Source organism: Monodelphis domestica, chromosome 8, assembly GCF_027887165.1.
Source record: "Monodelphis domestica isolate mMonDom1 chromosome 8, mMonDom1.pri, whole genome shotgun sequence".
Lineage (NCBI taxonomy): Eukaryota > Metazoa > Chordata > Mammalia > Didelphimorphia > Didelphidae > Monodelphis > Monodelphis domestica.
Window position 1 is genome coordinate 243,513,095 of NC_077234.1, and position 27,785 is coordinate 243,540,879.

At 34.4% G+C, this 27,785-nt stretch overlaps 1 protein-coding gene across 3 annotated transcripts in view; it reads right to left on the reverse strand.

Moving 5' to 3' along the window:
• The window catches only part of EPHA6 (EPH receptor A6), a 1,223,915-nt gene that overhangs the window by 953,608 nt on the left and 242,522 nt on the right, over positions 1 to 27,785 (reverse strand). For all 3 annotated transcript variants that reach the window (XM_056806830.1, XM_056806831.1, XM_007500796.3), the window contains one exon: positions 11,467 to 12,130. In XM_056806830.1, coding sequence (XP_056662808.1) covers positions 11,467 to 12,130 — 664 coding nt within the window. The remainder of the gene's footprint in view (positions 1 to 11,466; positions 12,131 to 27,785) is intronic.

Here is a 27,785-nt window from a genome sequence, read left to right on the forward strand (position 1 = left end):
ACTGCATGGGAGAACTGTGCTACTGAACCTTAATCACACTCTTCAGTAGACCAAACCAGTGGTTATGTCACTGTAAACCCTGTGTAGCCCATTCACCTCTATGAACAATAATGTAATGGTCTGAGACTTGTCACAGTTGGCTGGCTTGAGTTTCAAAATAGTACTATAAAAAGGCATTTTTCTCCAAAGAAGGAAGATTTTTCAATCAGTCTCGATGCTTCATATTGTGATTTCCAAAGCCAAAGTGTTGCTACATACTTAGTGTCACATATTACTTAACGGTATCATGATAGTAAAATTGCGCTCATATTCCCTAGTTCTCAGCAGGATTAAAATTCTAGACACTGACTGATAATATTAAATAACCATGCCACTAACGTAAAGTGATTTACCCTCAAATAAGGCCCAACAGGGGCTTATTACTAATTCAGATCACTTCAGAGCAAATATAACAAGAAAAATTGCATTCAACTTTGCATGTTAATTGTTTCCAAATTTCTCCCATTCTGATATATTTTTAGATATACTAAAGAAACACTGTTCTATGTAAATGAGTGCTTCAATAATCATTTAAAAATTTGAAGTCTTTGGGAAAGTTCAACATTTAATAGGATAAACCAAAACAATTAAAAGAAAAAATGTTTTAATATACAATCACAATATGGTGCTATATGTCTTTTTCCCTTATGAAATAGAGTAGAAATAACATAAGTAAGAAATGAGGAAAAGAGTAAGATCTGAGCCAGGAATAAAGTATAATTAATTATGGGCAAAGTTTTGTTTCTGTCTCTTAACATCTCTGTTTTATATTATAGGTATTTGAGTCCCTTTTGAGGACTGTGTTAAGGCTGGTTAAACCTTGATAAAACAAATCAATAAATTTAAGATTCTACCTCTCTTGTTAGCTCTTTTAGCTGGAAATGGGATAGCCTCAGATTATGCTAGAATAGAAAAAATATTTCTACCTGAGTTGCTAAATGACATGGAATTACAGAAATTGCAAATACACACTTTTAGAGGTAGACATTTTAGGGATTATATGCTATATTAACATCATTAGAAAGAGTAACAACAATAATATTTTATTTTATTAATGGGATTAATCTCTCTCTCTTTATATATATATGTATATATATATATATATAATTAATGCTTCTCAAAAATTTTAAGAATAGAATTAAGTTCCCAGAGCACCCACTCCTCAGTTAATTTTTTATCCTCACTTCACACAACACAAATGAAAAACTTTTTGAGTATAAACACGTAATTAGAGTTCATTATTGAGCATGCTTTACCATCTACTGATAGAACCTGCACTTCTTTGGGAAGGAGTTTTGATATGAGAAGAGAAATTGTACAAAGTTCTGTAGCTATCATTACTTAAGTCTCTCTTTGGAAACAACAGTTGTCTGTAATACAAACAGAAACCCTATCATGTTGGGTCATTACTTCTCTAGTCCAAGGAGTAAAGGGAAGAATATAAGAGACTGCCTTAGTATGTATCTCCTCTGGATGAAAGGTAGAATCAATATAGCAAGTTCCTTTATCTCTTGCTGCTAGACAACTTCATGGCTTTCTGTAAGTTACTGAATTTCTCTTGGCTTTATTATCCCCATTCCCAAGATAATAAGAGTAACAATAGTAGCTAACATTTCTATAGGACATATGTGTGAGACACTATACTAAGTACCTTATAATCATTATTTCATTTGAATCTCACCACAATATTGGAAGGTAAGTAATATAATGCTCATTTTACAAATAAGGAAATTGAGGCAAATGCAGGTTAAGTGACTTGCCCTAGATTACAAGGATAGTGAGTGTCTGAGGTTGAATTTGAACCAAGATCTTCTTGACTCCAGATCCAGTACTCTAGCTGTAGCAATTAAATATAATTAATACAAGGTGGTTAATAGAATGCATGCTGAAATTTTAGAAGAGAAATGACTTTTGAGATCACCATTATTTTACAGGTAAAAAAGATGAAATATGGTAAACTGACACAGGTTTTCTTTATTAGTGACTCAACAACGGGATAGAGAGATAGATGATTTATGTGCTCCCATCTAGATGTAAAATTTTATAATTCTATTTTACTTTTGTAATTCTTATCCTGGCTTCAGAATCATTAGACATTACTTGTTTGTTTGCTGTCCCTATAATCATTCTCTGTCAATGCTATAACTAATTATGACTCTATTTTGCTTTTCCTCAGTCCTTAGCTTTTCTCTTTCTCCAAAGTTATGTCCTCGACACTCTTGCACTTTCTCCTTTAGTGATCTTACTCAGTCTCATGTCTTCAGATGTTATCTCTATGCAGATATATCCCAAAGTGGCATCTTAAGCTCTCTGACCATACTTCTAAGCTTTAGATCAAAATTTAAAACTATCTACAAACTACCTGCCCTTCGATTTCCTTCTGGTATCTCAAGGTCAGCATTCCCAGGACCAAAATCATTATGTTTTCAACTCAGCTCCTTCCTTTCTATCTGAACTTCCTTTCCCTTCTGATATTGCTCTTTCAATTATAAGAACCCTAGTGTGCTCATTCAACTCTGTTTTTAAAGTTAGTATCATGTCTCCCAAATCCAATCATTTTAATCTCATATTTTCAACTTTTATAACTTTTCTTCATTCATCCTCTCCTCTCTATACACACTGTCATTACCTTTATTTGTGTCCTCATTATTATTAGAACTATCTATTGTAATGATGTGCTAATTGATCTTCCTGTCTCTACTCTCTACTGTTTAATGTATCCTTCACATAGCTGCCAGATCAATGTTTTAATGTACAGTTTTGATGTTGTCATCCAGTTCAAAACCCAGAAATTACCCAATGAATGATGTTTAAACTCACATTTAAGATGACCAGAATCTTGTTGCATTCTCCTTTTCCAGGATTATTTCATACTACTTCCCTTCATGTATTGTGCTCTAGCCAGGATAATTCACATTATTTTAACTTTACTTTTGTTCTTCCCCATGTAAGAAATATCCTGTATCCTGCCCTCTCACCATATCCCTGTCATTTGAAATGATGATGAGAATAATCTCCTTTCAAAGATTTTCTCTAACCTCCCCACAACAAATCAGGAATAGTTCCTCTCTACCTCTGATTTCATACAATTCTTTATTTTGCTGATATGACAGCTTTACTCTAATTACCTTTGTATCATTTTACCTCGCAAGATCATGAGTTTAGAGTTCTTATCTGTTTAACTTTTCTTTCCTCAAGTACCTAGAAAATGTTACCTTCTACTATACTTCAGCTAAAGTAAAAAAAAAAGGCAGGGATAACAATTATGATCTTAGACAAAACACAAGCTGAAATTAACCTAATTAAAAGAGAAAAGGAAGGAATTTATATATTGATAAAATGAATCATAGATGATTAAGTAATATCAGTATTAACCAAATGCAACAAATGGAATACCATCCAAATTCTCAAGAGAGAAACTACATGAGTTACAAGAGGAAATGGTAAATAAAACCTTATTAGTAGGGGACATTAACCTCTCACTCTTGAAATAAGATAAATGAAACCAATAAATAAACAAGAAAGAAAGTAAGAATGTAAATAGGATTTGAGAAAATTTGGACTTGATAGATCTCTGGAGAAAACTGAATGGAAATAGAAAGGGATATATCTTTTTTTTTTTCAGCAGTAAATGAAACCTTCACAAAAACTGATCACATATAACATAAAAGCCTCACAACCAAATGCAGAATGCAGAAAAAAAACATTACATTATTAAATGCATTTTTGACAAAAGGCTTAGAAAATAAAGACTAAAAATAAATTGGAAGCTAAATAGCCTTGTATTAAAGAATGAATGTGTCAAAGAACAAAGTATAGAGATAATCAAAACTTTCATAAAAGAGAATGACTACAAAGAGGCAGCATACCAAAATTTTGGGAATGCAGTCAAAGCAGTACTTTGGGGGAAAATTATATTTCTGACTAATTATATCAATGAGATATAAAAAGGATATCAATGAATTGGATTCACATGAGTATTATACCAAACACTTAAGGAACAATTAATTATTCAGAAAAATAGCTGAGAAATTAACTCTACAAAAATCCTCTTGCAATATAAATATGAAATTGATACCTAAACCAGGAAGAACAGAAACACAGAAATAAAATTACAGACCAATAAACCTAATGCAGAATACTAACAATAAGATTACAGCAATATATCTCAAGGATCATACTCTATGACAGATAGGTTTTATACTAGGAATTCAGGGATGGTTCAATATTAGGAAAACATAATTAATCATATTAACAACAAAACCAAGAAAAAGCATACTATTATTTAAATAGATGAAAAACAACACCCATTCCTATTAAAAATACTAGACAACATTGGAAAAAATGAAACATTCCTCAAATGATAACTAGAATCTATCTAAAATAATCAGCAAACATCTGTATTAGGAATAAGCTAGAAATCTTCCCAGTAAGATCAGGAGTGAAAGAAAGATGCCCATTATCACCAATACTATACAATGTATTAGAAATGCTAACTATAGCAATAAGGAAAAAGAGTATTTGAAGGAATTGGAATAATCACTGAGAACTGATATGATGATAGGATTGTATACCTGGAAAATCTGAGATAAGCAATCAAAAACATAATTGAAACAATGAACAACTTTGGTAATGTTGCAGAATATAAAACAAACTCACAAAAATCAACAGCATCTCTCTATGCCTACATTGAAACCCCAAAGCAAAAAAACAAAACAAAAAAAACCAGAAATAGAAATACCCTTTAAATAACTGTAGACATTATAAATTATCTGGGAATTTACATGAGAAGACACACCTAGGAACTACGTGATCACAACTACAAAACACTTTTCACACAATAAAGTCATATCTAAACAAATGGAAAAACATTAAAGGCACATGGGTAAGCTGAGTTGATATAGCACAAATGACACTTTTCCCTAAATTAACTAACTTATTCAGTGCCATACCAATCAAATTATCTTGTAGAGCTAAAAAAATAATAACAAAACTTATCTGGAAGAACAGAAGTATAGAATTTCAAGGGAATTAATGGGGAAAATATGAGGGAAGGTTGCGTAGCTGTACTTGATCTCAAAATGTATTATAAAGTAGCAACCATTGAAACAATCTGGTTATTGGCTAAGAAACAAAATGGAAAAGCAATGGTTAGGCTCTCAAAACACAATGGTAATTGACCATAGTAACCTAGTGTTTGATAGACTCAAAGACCTAAACTTTTGGAAAAACCTCATTTGGAAAAAATATCTGACAAAATTTCTAGGAAAACTAGAAAACATTATGGCAGAAATTTGGTATAGACCAATACTTTTTGCCATATAACAAGGTGAAGGCAAAATTAATGCATAATCTGGGAAAAGGGTGATATTATAAATAGATTAGGGGAATACAAAATCGTTTACTTGTCAGATCTATGGATAAGGGAGGAATTTAGGTCAAAAAAGAAAGAGAAAATTATGAGATGTAAATTGACTACATTGTATTTAAAAGTTTCTGCACTAAAAAAAGCAATGCAAATGAGATTAATAGGCAAAGAACAAATTGGAGAAAATATTTAATAGCAAGTGTCTGAAGTGTATAGAAAACTGAGTCAAATATATAAGAATACAAAACATTCCCCAGGTAACAAACGATTAAAGGATAAAAAAAGGCAATTCTAAGAAAAAGAAATTAAAACTATTTTTAATCACATGAAAAATGCAACAAATTATTATTGATCAAATAAATGCAAATTAAAATAATTCTGAGGTACCACCTCACACCCATCAGAAGGGTTAACATGACAAAAAATGAAAATAATAAATATTAAAGGGGATGGGGAAAAATCAGGACACAAATATACTGCTAGTGGAGTTGCAAACTGATATAATCATTCTGGAGAGCAATTTCAAACTATGCCCCAAACACTACACGGGATAAACCATTTGACCCAGAAATACCATGACTAAGTGTTTCCCAATCAATGATAGGGGAAATGCTCCTACTTGTGCAAAAATATTTATAGTATCTCTTTTTGTGGTGGCAAATAACTGGGAAGTGAAGGTATATTCACCAGTTGGGAAAGGGCTGAATAAGTTGTGGAATAAACTTGTAATGGAATATTATAGTGCTATAGGAAATGACAAATGATAATCTGAAAAAAAGAAAAAAAGCTGGAAAAACGTATATAAAATGTTGAAAAGCAAAGTGACCAGAACTCAACATTATATACAGAAACAACAATAATGTATGACAATCAACTTAACTGTGAATGACAACTCTCATAATAACAAGGCAAGGATACAGAACAACTCCAAGAAGCTCATGACAAAACAAAAAGTGATATCCTTTGCCACAGAAGGAATAGATGGATTCTGAATGCAAATTAAAAATACCATTCTTAACTCTATAGCCTCCATGAATTTTCTCTAGTGTAAGCTATATGTGTATTCTTTCACAACATGATAAACATAGAAATATGTATTACTTGATAATACATGTACAATGTATGTCATACTATCTGCCTTCTTGGGAATGGGGATTGGGAAGGGGGCAAGAGAACATAGATGGAAAAATATCAGAAAATTAACATTAAATATTTTATTGATATGTAATCTGGAAAAATATGTAATAAAAAGTGTTTTGCTTGAAGCAACTTCAGACAAAAGGGGTGGCAAGGTTTTCTTCCATATCTCATTGCAGTAGATCAACTCCTACAAGCAATCATTTTTTTTTTAACTTTAGTATTTCAGTACTGAAGGAGAGAATGGAATAAAAAAAAAGCCTTGAAACATTGATATAAGACCTGTTGTGTGCCAGGCACTGTTTAGTACTTTAAACATATCTTATTTGCTTCTCAAAACAATCCTGTGAGATGCTTGCTCTTATAATCCCTATTTTTATGGATGGAAAGTTGAGTAATCAAAAGCTAATTGATTTGCCAAAGATCGAACAACTCGTAAATATCTGTGGCTGGATTTTGACTCACTTCTTCCTGACTCTAGGCCTAATTCTATTGACTGTGCCATGTCTATAATGAAGCCTCATTAGAAAGAGTAGCAACAATACCATCTCACTGGTGCCTCTTGCTCCATGAATATTTTGAGTTCAGAGCTCTTTCCATAGTCAATCATTCTTTCCCAATCCAAACAATTTATCTTCACTATCATTCTCCCTGTGCTTTCCTGAAAATAATATAATAATATAATAAATTAAATATGCTCAATAATTTAAAAAGTAGAAGCCAACTGGGGATATATTACTATTTTAGATATTTCTGGAGGCAACTCTTGAGGGACCTCTTTTATCACCATCAGCTGAAAAATAACATTGTTTTTTTTCTTCAAAATTGATCTGTTTCAAATGTTCTGATTGATAATTTAATAGTGACTACATAAACCATGCCATTGAATGTAGGTATACCAAGGAAGATAGACAAACAGGATATCTGTAACAGGCAGATCTCTTCAGCATAAAAATCCTATAATGAATTGTTACATAATTTTTTGGTTTTGTCCATTGTTATCTTTGTGAAGAAGTAGCAAATATAATAGAGAACTGAAATACTAAATATTAGAAAAGTATGATCAGGGAAATAAAATTTATTATAATTTAAATAAATAAAAAGGAAGTGCTTTGAAAAATTTAGCCTTTTGATGACTACAATTATAGCTATCTATCATTTATCTTTCTTTCTGTCTGTCTATCAAACATGTTTATATGCTAGAATAGTTTAGTGGATACAGTCAAGCTTAGAAATGGGAGGTCCTAGACACAAATCTGACCTCAGAAACTTTCTATATGTGTGATCTTGGGCAAGTCACTTAACCTTATTTGCTTAGCCTTTCCCATTATTCTACCTTGGAATCACTGCTGGAAGGTAAGGGTTAAAAAACAAAACAAAATAAAATGCTTATATACCTACTTTATCTGACAAAAGTTTAATAGTGCTAGGTCTTTGAAAATGTTGCTTGAACTAAATAAAATTGTTGAAAATAGATTAACACAATAAAGGAAAGAAGATTGGACTTATTAATCAATCAATGAACACTTGTTCTGTACCCATTTGCCAATCACTGTTACATTATCAAGAAAACAAATAAACAAAAAGATCCACATTAATAAATGCCCATCATGTGCCAGGGACTGTACTAAGCATCTTCTACATATTGTCTCATTTGATTTTCACAACCTTGGGAATTAAGTATTATTATTATTCCCATTTTACAGTTGAGGAAATTGAGGCAAACCAGAGGTTAGATGATTTATCTAGGCTCTCAGTGTCTGAGGCTAAATTTGAACTCTGATCTTTCAGACTCCAAGCCATCCCTACTCACTGTATCACCAAGCTACAGCAGGAATATTGATTAAAAAATTAGATAGTCCTTGTCATTAAGGGGAATATCACATGCTCACAAATTTAAAAACATGTACACGAAATAAACACAGAATGATGGGAAGTACATGAAATGTTCTTGAAGGATGTGGCCCTCTTCTAAGTTTTGAAGGGAGAAGTTTCAAAATAACAGGTGAGGACAGAAAACATTCTAGGCTTGAGAACACATCTGGTGTCTGAGGCAACGCCTAATCGTTCAGTTATTCTTGATTTTACATCCAATTTGAACTCTACCTAAGTGACGAATATTGTTCTAGATTTTTCTTTCAGTGGAGACTTTACATATATATAGAATATATATATTTATAGGTGGAATTATATCTGAATACATATTTCACAAAATATGTATAATTATATAAAAATACACAATATTAGCTAACTTATGTTGGTCGCTGGGAACGCACAGATTAGGGCCATGCTCTACTAGTAGCCCTGTGGTCTCTTCATCTGCACATTTCTGAGAATGACTTGAAGAACAGTGAGAAGTAAAAAATAATTTAGCGCCAGATTCCCCTGCCTGCAGAACGGAGCTGCACCTAGGAGCGCCATGCACTTGATCATTCAGTCAGAATCACGAGTGCCAATTACCTGAGAAAATAGTCTAGGGATAGTGAAATGGAGCATGAAATTCCACATCTACAAGCATGGAAAGGAAAATCCATCTTCTACATTAAGTAGAAATTTAACAGTGCTTTGACATATGCCCAAATCAACTGAATGGAAGCACCCAAATAGAAAACATGAGGGACTCGCTTCAGGGAGAGCTAGGCTGAGTTCCCTGGCAACCCGGACCACAAGAGCCTTTCCACTGGCTCTGTAACTGGAGCAGACTATCTTCAAAACACCAGACCAAGGAGAGTCTCTGTTTTCCTCTTTCTAATTGCATTCTCCCATGGCACGGATATCAGGAATTAAGCGGAGTGGGTGGAAGGGCTCCTCAAACTCTTGTGTAGTCCCTATGACCTGAAAATCGAGCTTTTTCCATCTCGGTGGAACAGGCAATGGCGTCCCAGGTACCCGGGTTACCTTGAATGTGGCATCCAAGGCTGGATATGACTGCCAGCTCCTTGGGGAAGCCACAGTGCCTAGAACCAGAGGCCAAAATGTGTTTGGGACTTGGAACGTGGCACTACGATGCTACGTGGGGACGGAGCTCACCTGAGGTTCTAATCTCTCTGTTCCCAGAAACTGATAGGGTACAGAGAGAACGACGGTGCCCACGTATTAGGAGGTGATTGTATATTGTTTTTGCTATACGTTTGAGGTAAATATTATTTTATAAAAGCTACTCTATGCAGTGATAAAATGGAACTGAGTACAAAGAGATCCACTAAGGTTTGGGGGATCAAATTGGGAGGAGTTGGAGTTAATGGAAGGGAGATTAGATGTCTATGTCCCCTTTAGGGGGACAGAGAACACTGGGGAAGATGGGTGAAATGTAGCACACCTGGACTCCAGGCAGTAAGGACCAAGGCTAGCGTCAGGACACAAATAATCTGACTAGAACCAGCATAAGTGATCCCTGAGGGCAGCCCCAGAGCCTTAATCAATAAGAATTATAGATGATTCAAAGATCTTCTTGAATCTTCTGTCTATGAGTGTCAGAGCTAAGCATAAATTGATATTTTAGAGAGAAGGGAGCCTCAGTACTTGAACTAATTTGTGTGGCCTTTTGTAAGACTGCACTGATACACTTTTCTTTAGTACTTCCCCTATTCATTTTCAAATCATAGAATATGTGCAATCATTTCCAATCACCCCTTATGAATATTGTTATACTAAAAGAATTCAAGGATGAATCTGTGCAGATGAACAAGAAGAAAACTAGTCACTTTTCAATGAAATAAGTAATGAGGCACTGGCAAGCTATGTTTTTAAGTATACAGCAACAAGTGCAATGAAGAATTTAACAGACAAGTTCATTTGGGTTTTTATGAAAGAAAAAAAAATTGAAGTATTAAAATGAAGGAAGAATGAAGTCTTTGTATATTTTTATGAATATAAAAATGAGCCCATTATAAAAGAATACCATATTTATGCAGTTAAATTATAATTGATATACCCTCACTCTTCTATTCAATATGAATAAATATCAATAAGCAGATAAGTAATTCTGTCTAATAAAAAGCAAAATTCAAATATTATACAATTTGGAGAGAAGACCTTTTAATACTTTTTATATTAACTGTGATTCACTATTTTATAATTGTCCAAATGAAGGTATAGCTGATGCAAATAACAAGAAAAAAGCTACTACATATTCTAGTGAAACTTTATTAAAATTATTTTAAAATCATTGCTGACCAAAATGAAAATGGTCCTTCTTGGAAGCTATGTGTACAATCATCACATAGCTAAATGGAAAAATTAAATTAAGCTCCATAGACATACTATGACAACCTTAACATTTCCTGACAAAGTTTGTATGTGTATCATTGCTATTGAAATCATAAGGATAAAATATTATGTTTATTTTTTTAAGTTCCTTCAAAATTATGAAGTAGTAGCAAAAGAAAAACTGGAAACTGGAGAGGTTTCCACCATATTAACAAGATGCAAATGAGCATTAAATTACATTAAAAAAACTCAAATTTGTACTTAATTTTACATAATTTAATTTAATGGACTGAAATTTAATTCTCCATAGTTGAAGTACTAGTAGAAGTTATTTATAAGCATTCATATCATCTGAGGATTGGTTTAATAAGTTTGCATTTCCAATCTATTCATATAATTTCTTTAAAAAGTAAAAGGACCAGATACTACTGAAATATTCACATTGTTAATCTGAAATTTCACTCAAATTTACCTGAGAAACATTTTATAAATTGTAAAATATACTCCAAACTTCTATACTTTTTAGTAAGGTTGGGGAAATGGAGGAAGACAGGTATTTCGCATCAATTGAACATTTGTCAGCTCCTTATAAAGCTCACTCTATTATAAATGCTATTAAAACTTTGATTCTTTGTTAAATAAGTACACAGCATACAAGCCCTGCATATGCATTATCTGTTAAGTGCAATATAAATTATATATTCCTTCCTTACCATGGCAGGAACCATCTACTTCCTCATATCCTACACTGCAGATACATCGTCCCAGAGGTACTAGCCAATCTCCATCAGCTCCACAATATAGTTTTGGAGTATCCCGCTCTTCAGCACTCTTAACACAGGAACCCCGAACTTCTACCAAAGAGGAAGAATCAACTCTTGGAATGGTATCAGGAAACATAGCCAAGTTGCGGACAGTGAAAGGGCACTTTTTGTAGAAAACACGAACAGAAACCAGAGCAATACATGCTCCAATGTCCTGAAAAGCAAGAAAAAATCCTTTCCTGTTTATTGGTCCCACTTCACGAACTTCAGTGTTGAGTTTAAGGATGCGGTCCCCCAAATCCATCTGTGTAAAACTCTCATCAGCAGCAATAGTATCAATTTTTGTATATTGGCTTGGCTTGAATTTAACTCCATGGGACTCATCAGATTCCATGTAGAAGAGATTAAACGTTTCTTTACAAGTTCCTAAGACCCAGGGAATGCTGTTGCAATCTCTCAGAGTAAATTTCATTTCCACATAGATTTTCTGGGCTGCATCTCGTGATATCCAGTTTGTACGAAGCCAGTTGTTTTGGTTTGGTTCCATTACATTGCATACCTGGTACGTGTGAATGGGTCGATTATGTTCATCCATTTCAGTGATGGCATCCCACTGAATTAAAAAAAAAAAAGTTAACAAGTTAAACCAATAAAAGAGATGACTATTGTGAAAAGCTTCAACTGTATGATCTGATATCTACCCAAACATTAAAATAAAGTAACATATGAAATTTCTCAAAATTCATTGCAATATGTTCAGTTGAGAGGTGGTATTCATTTGATCAAATTAAGTGAAACAGCAAATTCAATCTGATTATATCAACATCATTAATACTCAATTCTGATTAGCATAAGCCTAGAACCAGATATAGCATAAAACTTGAAATTATCAGCAATAGCATATATACTTTGAGGTTTATATATAAGAAAATATTTATATTAATAACCTTATCTTAATAATATTAATATTACAATATAACAATAATCTTATTAACCTCTAAAACAGCTATAATGATATTGTGCAAATACTCACCAGTCAATAAATATTAGGAACAAGACTGAGAGGAAACAAGCAATTATTAAGTGTCTACTGTATGCCAGGTACTGTAGTATGTGCTTTACATACTACATTTGATTTCACAAAAATCTAAGGAGAAAGATGCTACCATAGAACCTTCATTTTACAACTCAGGATATCGAGACAGACATGTTGAATTATTTATCCAGGTTCATGTTGTTCCTAGGTGCCTGAGCTTGTATTCAAATATGTCATTGAATTAAACACCTAATGTGATATACATTATGCCACCTACATGCCTAGTAGAATAACAATTATTTTTATTTGTGGATATATCAATTTTCCTAACAATTATAACTCTCAAAAATAAATTCATAGTCTCAGGACAGTATGACATTACTACTCTTAAATTCCAACTAGAGGTTCCCAAACAAAAGCTGGGCAAGTATTTGGTTATATTTTATAAAGTCTGATAATTAATTGTTATTCTTTAAGCTCTTTGAAAGCAGGGCAGTTTGGGGTTCTTTCTATATACCCCGGTACTTATAACAGTGCCTTGTAAATATTACATACTAAATAGATTTTTGTAGGATTTTATTTGAATATAATTAAAAAATTCTAATGTATTTTATGACACCAGATTACATATTTACATAAGCATATTTGAAAGACTGCTACCTTTGGAATGGCATAAGAATTCTTCATTGTTAACTCAGCTGGTGTTATATGCTTATATATCTAACTGCTTGGGGAGTCTGATGATGGTGGACTTCTTGATTTCAACAATTCTGAGATGTAATAGGATCAGTCGATTGGGTGTCCACACAAAGTTTAACATTAATATGGTGAACCCTAAGGAACAAGGGGCAGGGAAGCCCAAAGTTGCCTAAGAAGAACAATCCCCCCCTTTTTGGAAATTGAGCAAGTCAAGGCAATAATGCAAATTGAAGCTTCCATGCAATGGGATGACTAGACCCTTCACTACCAGTCTGAGTGCAATAGGAAAACACAGACATTTTGTTTGTTTTTGTCCAGACTACATATAGATACAATTTTCATAATCATTTTCTTACATTTTGTAACCCACCATCATGTTCTCTCCCACCCTCCTAACCACTTGCTAATGCACTTGGCTAGTTTAGACTAAGCCCTGACTTCCTGTTTGCATCCTAGCAAACCAAGCTGGGGTTTTCTATACAGATTTGCTGAAACAGCAGTGGGGATTGGCTATTTGCCTCTTCCCAGTATTTGTGGCTTGAGGGAAGGCTCTGGCTTTGGCCCTGCCCCTAGGGTGCAGTAATATTATATCGGTTGCACATATATTATCATGCAGTACATATTTTCCTATTTGAAATATTGTAAAGGAAGGAATATATCACTCATACTAGAGAAAAAATCATGAAGGAACTAAAGTATGGGACACAGTATAGTTTTTAAAAATGTTACCTCTGACACAGAATAACTATTTAATTCTGAGGAAGAGGATTCTAACAAATTTACTATCAATGGAAAGTTTGCTAATGTAATCCTTAATGAAAAAAAAGTCACCCAAAACAGCAAGAATAAAAAACTTATCTTCTGTTCTAGAATCAATAATTTGTGTTCCAAAACAGAAGAGTAATAAGGTTTAGGCAATTTGGATTAAGTAACTTCCCCAGGGTTACATAACTAGGAAGTATCATATTTGAACTCAGGTCCTTCAATCTCTAGACCTAGCTCGTCTCTACTGTGTCACCTTAAGCAATTTAAAATACATAATTTAATTCTTCCTATTCAATTTGTTAGGAGCAGCCTGCCCAGACATGTTTAATAAGACTAAGGACATTTTTGAGAGTAGAAGAGTAGAACGTAGAAAGAACTTTTTAATGCCCTGCTTTGGCATTGTATGAACCTACATTAGATCCTAGGAATCACATGTGATTAACTTGAAGAAATTAAAAGCAAGATGCTTCCTACTTTTCAGTGTTGATGAGAGGTTAAGGTGGCGTCATCTAAGTCTTTTTAACTAGACTACTAAGTCCTAGATTTCAAGGACTATGCATTTACAAATGGAATTCCCATTTATCAATGTAATTACCCCCAGTACCAATCTTCAATTTCTTCATAGTTTGGGACTTGCTCTTTCAGTCTAGAAAGAAATGTGTATTTCTTAGACAAATCCTAAGGCAAAGAGGCACATCACTTGCCAAAAACTATCTATAGGGTATGCCAGAGTGCCTCAGTGAAAAAAAAAATGTATACTACAAACATTCCTTTGTAAACCATTCATAATTGTAAACTCAATGCATTTGCTGTGGTAATATTTTTTAAATTTTTATTTAATTAATTAATTTAGAATATTTTTTCGTGGTTACAAGATTCATGTTCTTTCCTTCCCCTCTACCCACCCCCTGCCACAACTCATCTGCAATTCCACTGGGTTTTATATTTGTCATTGATCAAGATCTATTTCCCTATTATTAATATTTGCACCAGGGTGATCACTTACAGTCTACATCCCTGATCATATTCCCATCGACCCATGTGATCAAGCAGTTGTTTTTCTTCTGTATTTCTATTCAGTGGTAATATATATTGAAAGATACTCTGTGCTAAAAATATTTTAAAATCATAAAGCACTCCAAGTGATCTTGTTATGTTTTAACTTTGAAGTAGCATCCTCTTTAGACCACTTTAAAATTCTTTCTTCCAGAATCACAGATTAAGAGCTACAAAGAATCTTCAAGGTCATCTAGTTCTTTCACTTTACAGATCAAAAAAATGAAGCTAAGTTCAAACTGCCTAAGGTTGTACAGTTTGCTAGAACAGGAAAAAATTGTGAACCCACATCCTCAAACTGGAAATCTCTGCATTCCTCTTTTTCTAGTTTTCTCCTTTTCCTAATCCTCTCCTTTTGTTGTATTAGTATCTCTCTCAGAGGTGACTTCATCAATCTCTAAATCAAGAGAGACAAGTTCAAATGTGGCCTCAAACATCAATTAGATGCCTAACTTTGAGCAAGTTGCTTAGCATCTATTTGCTTCAGTTTCTTCAAGTGTAAAATAGAGGTAATAAAAGCAGCAAAATAAATAAAGAAATAGTTAAATAAATAAAGCAATAAAAACTATCTTTCAAAGTTCTTATGAGAGTCAAATGAGATGTTTGTAAAATGTTTTAATACAATACCTAGCCATAGTGCTTAATAAATGTGCTTAATAAAAATAAAGGTGCTTAATAAATGCTTGTTTACTTTTCTTTCTGTTTCATTGCCCTCTGCATCTCTCATAATATTATTTTCCAGTTATATTATGAATCAAATATTATTTTGTGGAAAAAACTAACACTCTACATAATACCTATAGCAATAGTTCTATAGTAAAATGCATTTTGCATGGAGAAATGTATTAAAATGTCTATGTGGTAAGAATCATTTAAGGACTAGGGCTATAAAGACAAAAATGAAACATTCTTCTTTTTTAAGGAGCAAATATTCTGTCATAGAACATTTGACTTCAAATAGGATCGCTGAAGTAGATTAAGAAGAGCTTTCATAAGTGGGCACATTTAAAAAGAGCTTTGAGAACTTCCGGGTAAACATGGCTGCAATCTAGATGCTACACGCTTCCTCTCCCCAGCATCAAACAAAATAGACTACATCAAAGGAGCATAAAAATCACCTTTGGAGGAACAGAAGGAATCCCCAGTACTCCCCAGTACCCCCACAGAGGCGAAGGTACATGGGGTTTGAACATTTCCACACTATAATAAGAAGGAGGAAAGCTTGCACAGAAACATGAACTGAGCCACCCTTCCCCTCCCCCATCTCCTCCACCAAATCAGAGTGAGCTACCGGAGAGCTCACTGGGACAGCAAGACAGTGGGGAATGTCTCTGTCTGGGGAGGCACTCCAGGGTCCTTGGGATCTGGGGACTGCCAGGATAAAACATCTCAGGGTGGTTTCACAGGAGAATCCTGCACTGAACACAGGGGGCCCATGGAGCTGTACTCAGGGCAGTTGCTCTGAGCATCTGGGCGGAGCTAAACCCCAGGGGCGGACCACGCACTGATTATCTGGGAGGAGCTGATCACCTGGGTGGTTGGGCTGAGAACAGGGGCCCAGCACACTAAGAAACCTCAGAGGCAGGGAAGAACTAGTCTGAGGCAACCTAATTCACAGAAAACCCACCCATATCACCCAGACCCCAGATCAAAAAGGAAAGAGGAATAAAACCACCAAAGGGATGGCTCACATGGGCCAAAATCAAGCCTCCAGGAAGAAAGGGAAAAAGGTGACTATTGAAAAATTTTATGGTGGAAGTACCTAAGCAAAAGAAGAGAATGAGGATGAAATCCAAAAAAAAAAAAAAATCAGAACATGCCTCCCAAAATGGAAACTATCAACAAGCTCTGGAAGATCTCAAACTGGAGCTTAGCCAAAAGATGGAAACCTTCTGGAAAGAAAAATGGGAGAAAGAGATCAGCAGTTTGACAGATAAGACTGCTCAATTGGAAAAAGAGCTGGAAGCATCCAATAAAATAAAATAAAGCTGAAAAGCAAAACCAGTCCCTAACGACCAGAATTACACAACTTGAAGAAAGTGAGATCATAAAACAAGAATCAATAAAGCAAACCCAAAAAATGAATAAATTAGAAGAAAACATAAAATATCTCACTGAGAAGGTCACAGATTTGGAAAACCAAGGAAGAAGAGACAACCTCCGAATTATCGGTCTCCCAGAAAAACCAGAGATAAACAATAAACTTGAAGTTTTTCTACAGGAGATTATAGAAGAAAATTGCCCACACATTCTGGAGCAAGGGGGAAAAATAGAAATAGAAAGGGTTCATAGAACACCCTCTATACTAAATCCCCAAAAGACAACCCTTAGGAATGTAATTGCCAAATTCAAGAGCTTTCAAGAAGAGGAGAAAATCCTACAAGAAGCCAAGAAGAGGAGCTTCAGATATAAGGGGGCTCCCATAAGGATCACACATGACTTAGCGGCTAACACACTAAAAGACCGCAAACCATGGAACATGATATTTAGAAAGGCAAGAGAGCTGGGTCTCCAACCAAGAATCAACTACCCAGCAAAACTGACAATATACTTCAAGGGGAAAGTATGGGCATTCAACAAAATAGAAGATTTCCAAGCATTTGCTAAGAAAAGACCAGAACTTAGTGGAAAATTTGATATCCAAGCACAGAAAGCAAGAGAAACATGAAAAGGGAAATAAGAAAGAAAGGGAAAAGAAGATAAATCTTATCTTTTGCTTTAAGTCAAACTCTCTTCTATAAGGACTATATTTTCATCAAATTATATATATAAATATGTGGGGAAAATGTTTTGTGTAACTCTCAAAAATTGTATGCATCATAAGAGTAGTTAGAACAAACATGCATAGGGAAAGATTGTGGCATTAAGAAGATTTGATGAAAGTGGGTGCAAATAAAGGAAAAGGGAGGGGGGAACCATTGATAATACTAAGATTTACTTCAAGAAATAGAAGAGACTTAATAGAATAATCTTTCCCATATAAAGATACACATGGGAAGGGGAGGGGAAGAACTCTCATATGCGAAGGAGAGGAAGAGAGCGAGAAGTAGAATTACTTAAACCTTACTCTCAGTGAAATCAAATCTGAGAGGGAAGAACATCTAGATCCAGTGGGATCTTGAATTCTATCTTATCCAACAGGGCAAGAAAGAAAGGAAAATTAAGTAGGGGGAGTATAAAAAGGGAGGGAAGTAGAGGAGGGAGGGGAAGGGAGCATAAAAATAGAAGGGCTAGAAAGGGAAGCATATCAAGGGAGGGGACTAGGGGGACTGACCTAAAGTAAATCACAGTTTCAAAAGGAGATAGCCAAAGAAGAAAGGTCAGAACTAGGGGAAGATATAAAAATGACAGCGAATCCACAAATGACAATCATAACTTTGAACATGAATGGGATGAACTCACCCATAAAACAGAGACAAAGAGCAGATTGGATCAGAACCCAACACCCTACCATTTGTTGTCTTCAAGAAACACATATGAGGTGGGTCGATACTCACAAGGTTAGAATTAAAGGTTGGAGTAAGACCTTTTGGGCCTCAACTGATATAAAGAAGGCAGGAGTTGCAATCATTATACCAGACAAAGCCAAAGCAAAAATAGACCTTATCAAAAGGGATAGGGAAGGTAAATATATTCTGTTAAAAGGGACTTTAGATAATGAGGAAATATCACTAATCAACATGTATGCACCAAATGGTATAGCATCCAAATTTTTAATGGAGAAACTAGGAGAATTGAAGGAAGAAATAGACAGTAAAACCATAATAGTGGGAGACTTGAACCAAACACTATCAAATTTAAATAAATCAAACCAAAAAATAAACAAGAAAGAGGTAAAAGAGGTGAATGAAATCTTAGAAAAATTAGAGTTAATGGACATATGGAGAAAAATAAATAGGGACAAAAAGGGATACACCTTCTTCTCAGCACCACATGGCACATTCACAAAGATTGACCATACAATAGGTCACAGAAACATGGCACTGAAATGCAGAAAAGAAGAAATAATAAATGCAGCCTTTTCAGATCACAAGGCAATAAAAATATTGATCGGTAAGGGTACATGGAGAGCCAAATCAAAAATTAATTGGAAATTAAATAATATGATACTCTAAAATCAGTTAGTTAGAGAAGAAATCAGAGAAACAATTAATAATTTCATTGAGGAAAATGACAACGGCGAGACATCCTTTCAAACCTTATGGGATGCATCCAAAGCAGTACTTAGAGGAAAATTAATATCCCTGAATGCATATATTAACAAATTAGGGAGGACAGAGATCAAGGAAATGAAATTCAAATAAAAAAACTTGAGAACAAACAAATTAAAAACCCCCAGAAGAAAACCAAACTAGAGATCCTAAAAATTAAGGGAGAAATTAATAAAATCGAAAGTGATAGAACTATTGAGCTAATAAACAAGACTAGAAGCTGGTACTTTGAAAAAATAGACAAAATAGACAAAGTACTAGTCAATCCAATTAAAAAAAGAAAAGAAGAAAGGCAAATTAACAGCATCAAGGATGAAAAGGGGGATCTCACCTCCAATGAAGAGGAAATTAAGGAAATCATTAAAAATTACTTTGCCCAACTATAAGGCAATAAATATACCAAACTAGGTGATATGGATGAATATTTACAAAAATATAAATTGCCTAGACTAACAGAAGAAGAAAGAGATTTCTTAAATAATCCCATATCAGAAAAAGAAATCCAACTGGCCATCAAAGAACTTCCTAAGAAAAAATCCCCAGGGCCTGATGGATTCAAAGAACAGCTAATCCCAATACTGTAGAAGCAAAGAGGGAGTGCTACCAAATTTCTTCTATGACACAAATATGGTACTGATTCCAAAGTCAAAAATGGAGAAAGAAAACTACAGACCAATCTCCCAAATGAACATAGATGAAAAAAATCTTAAACAGTACTAGAAAAAAGACTCCAGCAAGTGATCAGGATGGTCATTCACTAAAATTAAGTGGGATTTATAACAGAAATGCAAGGATGTTTCAATATTAGGAAAGCAATCCACATAATTGACCATATCAACAAGCAATCCAACAAAAACCACATGATTATCTCAATAGATGCAGAAAAAGACTTTGATAAAATACAACACTCATTCCTTTAAAAAAAAACAGTAAGAATAGGAATAGAAGGGTCTTTCCTAAAAATAATAAACAGTATATATCTAAAACCATCAGCAAACATCATTTGCAATGGGGATAAACTAGATGCATTCACAATAACATCAGGAGTGAAATAAGGATGTCCATTATCACCTCTATTATTCAACATTGTACTAGAAACACTAGCAGTAGCAATGAGAGAAGAAAAGCAAATTGAAGGTATTAAAATTGACAACCAGGAGCAAAGCTGTCACTCTTTGCAGATGATATAATGATCTACTTAAAGAATCCTAGAGAATCAACTAAAAAGCTAGTGGAAATAATCAACAACTTTAGGAAAGTAGCAGGATACAAAATAAACACACAAAAGTCATCAGCATTTCTATATATCTCCAACTCATCTCAAGAGCATGAATTAGAAAGAGAAAATCCATTCAAAATCACCTTAGACAATATAAAATACTGAGGAATCTATGTGCCAAGACAAACACAGGAACTATATGAACAGAACTACAAAACACTCTCCACATAACTAAAACTAGACTTGAGCAATTGGAAAAACATTAATTGCTAATGGGTAAGACGAGCTAATACATAATAAAAATGACAATTGTACCCAAACTTATCTTTCTATTTAGTGCCATACCCATTGAAATTCTAAAAAACCTTTTTTACTGAAGTAGAAAAAAACCATAACAAAGGTCATTTGGAAGAACAAAGGATAAAGGATATCCAGGGAAATAATGAAAAAAAAATACAAAGGAAGGTGTCCTTGCAGTCCCAGATCTCAAAATATATTATAAAGCAGTGGTCATCAAAACACAATGTACTGGCTCAGAGACAGAAAGGAGGATCAGGGGAATAGACTTGGGGTAAGTGACCTCAGCAAGACAGTCTATGACAAACCCAAAGACGCCAGCTTTTGGGACAAAAATCCACTATTTGATAAAAACTGTTGGGAAAATTGGAAGACAGTATGGTAGAAATTAGGTTTGTATCAACACCTCACACCATACACCAAGGTGAACTCAGAATAGGTGGATGACTTGAACATAAAAAAGGAAACTATAAGTAAATTAGGTGAAAACAGAATAGTATACATGTCAGACCTTTGGGAAGGGAAAGATTTTAAAACAAGCAAGGCTTAGAAAGAGTCACAAAATGTAAAATAAATAATTTTGACTGCATCAAATTAAAAAGTTTTTTTACAAAAAAACCCAATGTAACTAAAATTAGAAGGGAAGCAACAAATTGGGAAACAATCTTCATAAAAAAACCTCTGATAATGGTTTAATTACTCAAATTTACAAAGAGCTAAATCAATTGTACAAAAAAATCAAACCATTCTTCAATTGATAACTGGGTTATGGACATGAGTAGGCAGTTTTCAGTGAAAGAAATCAAAACTATTAATAAGCACATGAAAAAGTGTTCTAAGTCTCTTCTAATCAGAGAGATGCAAATCAAAACAACTCTGAGGTAGCACCTCACACCTAGCAGATTGGCTTACATGACAGCAAATGAAAGTAATGATTGCTGGAGGGGATGTGGCAAAGTCGGGACATTAACTAATTTCTGTTGGAATTGTGAATTGATCCAACCATGCTGGTGGGCAATTTGGAACTATGCCCAAAGGGAGATAAAAGACTGTCTGCACTTTGATCCAGCCATAGCACTGCTGGGTTTGAACCCCAAAGAGATAATAAGGAAAAAGACTTGTACAAGCATATTCACAGCTGTGCTCTTTGTGGTGGCAAAAAATTGGAAAATGATGGGATGCCCTTCAATTGGGGAATGGCTGAACAAATTGTGGTATATGTTGGTGATGGAATACTATTGTGCTAAAAGGAATACTAAAGTGGAGGAATTCCATGGGGACTTGAACAACCTCCAGGAAATGATGCAGAGGGAGAGGAGCAGAACCAGGAGAACATTGTACACAGAGACTAATACACTGTGGTACAATCGAATGTAATGGACCTCTCCATTAGTGGAAATGCAGTGACCCTGAACAACCCAGAGGGATCTATGAGAAAGAACACTATCCACATTCAAAGGAAAAACTGTAGGAATAGAAACACAGAAGAAAAACAACTGCTTGATTACATGGGTTGAGGGGATATGACTGCGGATGCAGACTCTAAATGAACATCTTAGTGCAAACATCAACAGCATGGAAATAGGTTCTGATCAAGGACATATGTAACACCCAGTGGAACTGTGTGTAAGCTACAGGGAGGGTGTGGGGAGTGGAGGGAGGAATAGATTATGATTATTGAAACCAAGGAATAATTTTTTAAATTGACCAAATTAAAAAAAAAGAAAGAAAAAAAGAAAAAAAATCACTTATTCTTACTTAAAGACTAGATAGATGTCTCAGTGCATAGAGCACTTGGCCTGCAATCAAGAAGACTTGAGATTAAATTTGGCCTGAGATATTTACTATCAGTGTGACTGCTAAAGTTTCTTAAACTGTATTTTCCTTAATCCACTTAATCCATGGAGAAGGAAATGACAAGCCATTCAAATATCTTTGCCAAAAGAGCCCCATGGACACTATGGTCCATGGAATCATAGAGTCAGACACACCTGAAAGACTGAACAGAATACATATCCTAGATAATCAGATTTTTCCTTTGCCCAATTTTATCCAATGAATAAATTTGAACAATGAATAAACAAAAATATGTTTCAATGCTGATTTAAGGTTGCCAAGACATTTTCTTCACCAGTGCCTTGTTAAAGAGGTAGTTCAGACATCAAATTTATGAATTTCCATTTTATATTTAGGGAAAAGGAGCCTCACGGAGATTTATGTACCTGTAAAATCAGAGTGGTTACTAACATACTCACAAAGCTAGTTTTGGGCACAGGATTTAAATCTGGGTTTCTGGACTTAGTTTTCACTTTCAATATATTCTATTCCATTAATATACATTGTTCCTTATACTATCAATCAATGAGTAAGTGTGTGTTGAAGAATTACTGTGTATATAATTTGTGGGGTGTGTGTTTGCGCATGTGTGTGCATGTGTAATAAATCAAGTTCTTGATCTAATCCATGGTATTTGGTGCCAGTATATAATTATATGTAGTTGAGGACGGGTGTGTATATATTATGCTCTATACATAAATATATAGCTAATTATTGAAAGTATATATACATATATAATATGACAAATATAATATGTGTAGTAGTCTTTCATTGAAGGAATATATTATATACCTTGAGGTGAGTATATTATAGAAATCTTCAAGAAAGAACCTGAACTTAACTTAGACTAGGAATAATGGGCTAGAGAGGAGTAGGTAGAAAGAACACATCATTATCACATTATATTATTTGCCAAGAATAATTTGTGTATATATACATATTAATGTATACATATACATATATATACATATATTACAGTTTGCATATGGCAATCTGCCTCTAGCCTGCTGCAGTATTTTCTTCTGATGGAAGGGTATTTTATAAATTTCAAGGTTTCCTTCCTATAAGAATGACAATCAATTTGCTCACTGGATTCTCTTGTAACATGGTTTGAGAATTCTCTGAATGTATTCCCACATTTCCCTGTGACATCCATAGTAATCTTAATCCTAAATTCCCTAGAAATTAAACTTTATTTTGTCCTAGAGTAAGTTGGAATTTAAATTAGCTGACTAAAACCATTAAAATAATAAAGAATTCTATTTATAGAAATAATTACATTCTGCTGACTCAATTCTTAACCTGTGTCTGGTATTTAGAGCCAAACTATTATTTTTTACTATCGTACAAGAAAATATTTTTATTCACTTTCCTATAACTTAAAAAATAATGCTCCCTATTCTGGCAATAAAGAAAATTGTAGACCTTGACAGTTTGGATGCAGAATAAAGTATAGATTGCATTGTTTTTTTTAGTATTTTGTGATTCACACCTTCTGCCAGAGATGTCCAGGTAGTCTTAAGAATTGTCCAGATAGTACCTAGATCTGTGGTGGATTAGTACACTTAGCTTTGACATCTGTCTAATGTAATGTAAGCTATTAATTAGTGGAATTTGAAAGCTTCACTTTCCCAGTTCTTTAAAGAGTGTACACACACACACACACACACACACACACATAAATATATTATTGCCTCGCTAAGTATAAGATTTCCAATGGGTTTAAAAAATATATATATATATACATAGTTCTGAGATAAATGTATGTGTTTGTGTTTATATCAATAAATAACATGTTTATATAGGTACATTCCTATATCCATACACATACTATACATATACATAGTCCATACACACATATATACACATATATATTATATAAAATAACTCACTTTGGGTGAGAGCAATTCTAAATCTGATGAAGGTATCTGGGAGTTATAGGCTCATCTATATTGGAAGTTTGACTTTCTGAGAATTGGTGTCATATAGCCTTGAATAATATGGTGAATTGAATAAATGAAATTATTTTTTGTCACTCAAAACAAAATAGAAATAGAGTCTCATAGAAAAAAAGAGGCCAGTGGTGGTAGTGGTGGTGGCAGAGAGGCTGCTAAGCCCACAGAAGAGGGACTGGGTTGGGCGGTACTAAAGAGATGAGGTTAAGATGGCAAAGTAATACTTGAAACCCATAAACTATCTTTTGAATAACCAGAAGAACAAAAATGCCTCAACATGAATACTAGAGTCACAGAACTAGTAGGAAATGGGCGAAGCAGTGTTCTAGCTCAGAACAACATGGTGAAATAGTAAGGAGGACTCATCTCACTGAGATACAAGGAGAGAGCACCAAAAATGTCTCAGCAGAATTCAGACTCAATACAGCACCAGCACTAAGGGAAGGGGGACAGCCAGCTTGGCCCAGTCTCAGCAGGGTAAAACAAGAAACCAATGAAATAGAGGACAGGCAGCACTAGGAGGAAAGAAGCTCTGCATAGTACAGCCAGAACAGAATCCAGATATGACCCATCACAGGCAGCAGTAGCAGGAACTCAGCTCAGCAAGGTCCAGACTGCAGGATTGGGAAGAAACCAATTAAAGCCAGATGAAATGAACAGCTGCAAATATCCACACAGAAGACCAACCAGTTTGTCTCTGTAGAGTGCAAAATCTGAGACTGAAACAGTTGGTATGATCCTAGGCAAAGCTCAAGAACAGTATACTCCCTCTACCTCAGGAATGCAGAAAGCTGCAGCATATAGACAAAGTTAAGGGAAAAAATAATCCCCAAATGAACAAAAATCAGAGAAAAAGCCCGTGCTGCTCTAGTTAAACCACATCCGGCATAGAGTACTTAGTTTAGTGCTAAGGACCATATTTTAGGAATGAATTTGACAAATAAAGTATTCAAATTAGGAAAAACTGATTTAAGGAAATTGGAAAATATTCAATGAAATGAGTATGTTTATCTAGGAAAAGTAGAATAACAGGAAAAGGGAGAGGAGAAAAGAATGAGAGAAAATAAAAACTTTCTTCAAGTATTTGAAGGACTGCAATTGAATAATTGATTCTGGGTGGTTCTCTTTTTCCTTACATCTAGGGGGAAAATGGTGGAAGATGTTTACTAGCAGATTTAGGGAATTATATTTAGTGACTATGTAAGAAATATCTCCTTTATTATTTCAGTTTTCTAAAAAATAGAATAGGCTATAATAGGAAGTTAAAGAATTCCTGATCACTAATGATCTTTGAGCAAAGAAAGGATAACCAGATGTTGTGGATCATTTAGAATAGATTCCTGTTTAGGTAAGGTTGGATTAGTTAGCCTATAAAGTCTTTCCAATTCTGCATTTCTATAGTTTGCAGATAATCCTGCTAGATTGGAACTTTTTTTCTTACTTTCAACAGCTTATGACTCAAAAAGGTCTATGTAAGAAATAGTTTTCCATTCACCATTTTTTACTCGACTAGAATTTTCCCCCATCCAAAGAAAATTGCTCAGAAAATGATCCGTAATGATCACAAAGCTGCCTATCAGGAGCAAATTCAGTTGACAATATTATTTCCAAAAAAACAAACAAACCCAGAAACCCTTATTTTTAAAAATTTTCTTTTTACTGAATACTTTGCTATATTGCTATGAATATTTTATTTTGTACTAAGCCACATATAAACAGAATCTCTAGGATATGAAGTATTTAACGTTGAGTCTCTTTTAAGGAAAAAGACAGCTGGCAGATTTATCAACTCAATGGCAGAGTTAATAATAAGTTTGATATTCCCATCATGCAATTTACACAATTACTAAAATTTATACGCATCCAAAAATTGCACAGTTGGAGAGTAAGCTACATATTTTGCAAGCTTCCTTTGAAGCAGGGGTGGGGGACTTCTGACTGCTAGCTGTATCTGCTTCAGGGACTTTATTTTATATACCAGGCATGCATAAAGACTAGGGCACATTTATTGCTATAAATCTGGGAAGAATTTCTGTCCTAAAAGGCTATTGGGACAACACTTTCTCACTCATTGTGGGCCCTTAGTAAACGTTTACTGAATGAGTGAAACATTCTCATTGAATTGGGAAAAAAAAACAGTTGAAAAGCTGAATAGATTGGATAATACACTAATTCCCGGATATTTTTATTTTCACTTTGTGAATCTGAATTGCATTAGCCTACCTCCAAGATTAAAAATTATATTTACATAGTGCTTATTCTTTGTCAAGTACTATGCTAAAGCATTTTAGAATTATTTTATCATTTTATCTTCATAACTCTTAGAGGTAAGTTTTACTATTATCTGCATTTTAGTGATGAGGAAACAGAGAAAATTGAAGTTAAGTGACTTATTCAGGGTCATATAACAAGTAAATATTTGAAGTGAGATTTGAACTCAGATCTTCCTGATTCCAAGTCCGCCACTCTTGTTGAGAAAAATAAGATGACCTAAATTTAAGGACCTGAAATAGACTACCTGGACAAATTCAATAGACTTTTTCTGGCTTCTCTCACCTCTTTCTTTATATATCTGTCAAATAATCTCTCCCAAATGCATGGATCTGACCATACTACTTCCTGTTTTATAATCATTAAGAAATTCCCCATTAGGATGTGACAAAATTGGAACATTAATACATTGTTGGTTGAGTTGTGAATTGATCCAGCCATTATGGACGGCAATTTGGAACTATGCCCAAAGGGCAATAAAAGACTGTCTGCCCTTTGATCCAGCCATAGCACTGCTGGGTTTGAACCCTAAAGAGATCATAAGGAAAAAGACTTGTACAAGAATATTCATAGCTGCGCTCTTTGTGGTGACAAAAAATTGGAAAATGAGGGGATGCCCTTCAATTGGGGAATGGCTGAACAAATTGTGGTACCTATTGGTGATGGAATACTATTGTGCTAAAAGCAACAATAAGGTGGAGGAATTCCATGGAGTCTGGAACAACTGCCAGGAAGTGATGCAGAGCAAAAGGAGCAGAACCAGGAGAACATTGTATACAGAAAATGATACAATGTGATACAATTGAATGTAATGGATTTCTCTACTAGAAGCAATGCAATGATCCAGAAAAATTCTGAGGGACTTATGAGAAAGAATGTATCCACATCCAGAGGAAAATCTGTGGGAGTAGAAACACAGAAGA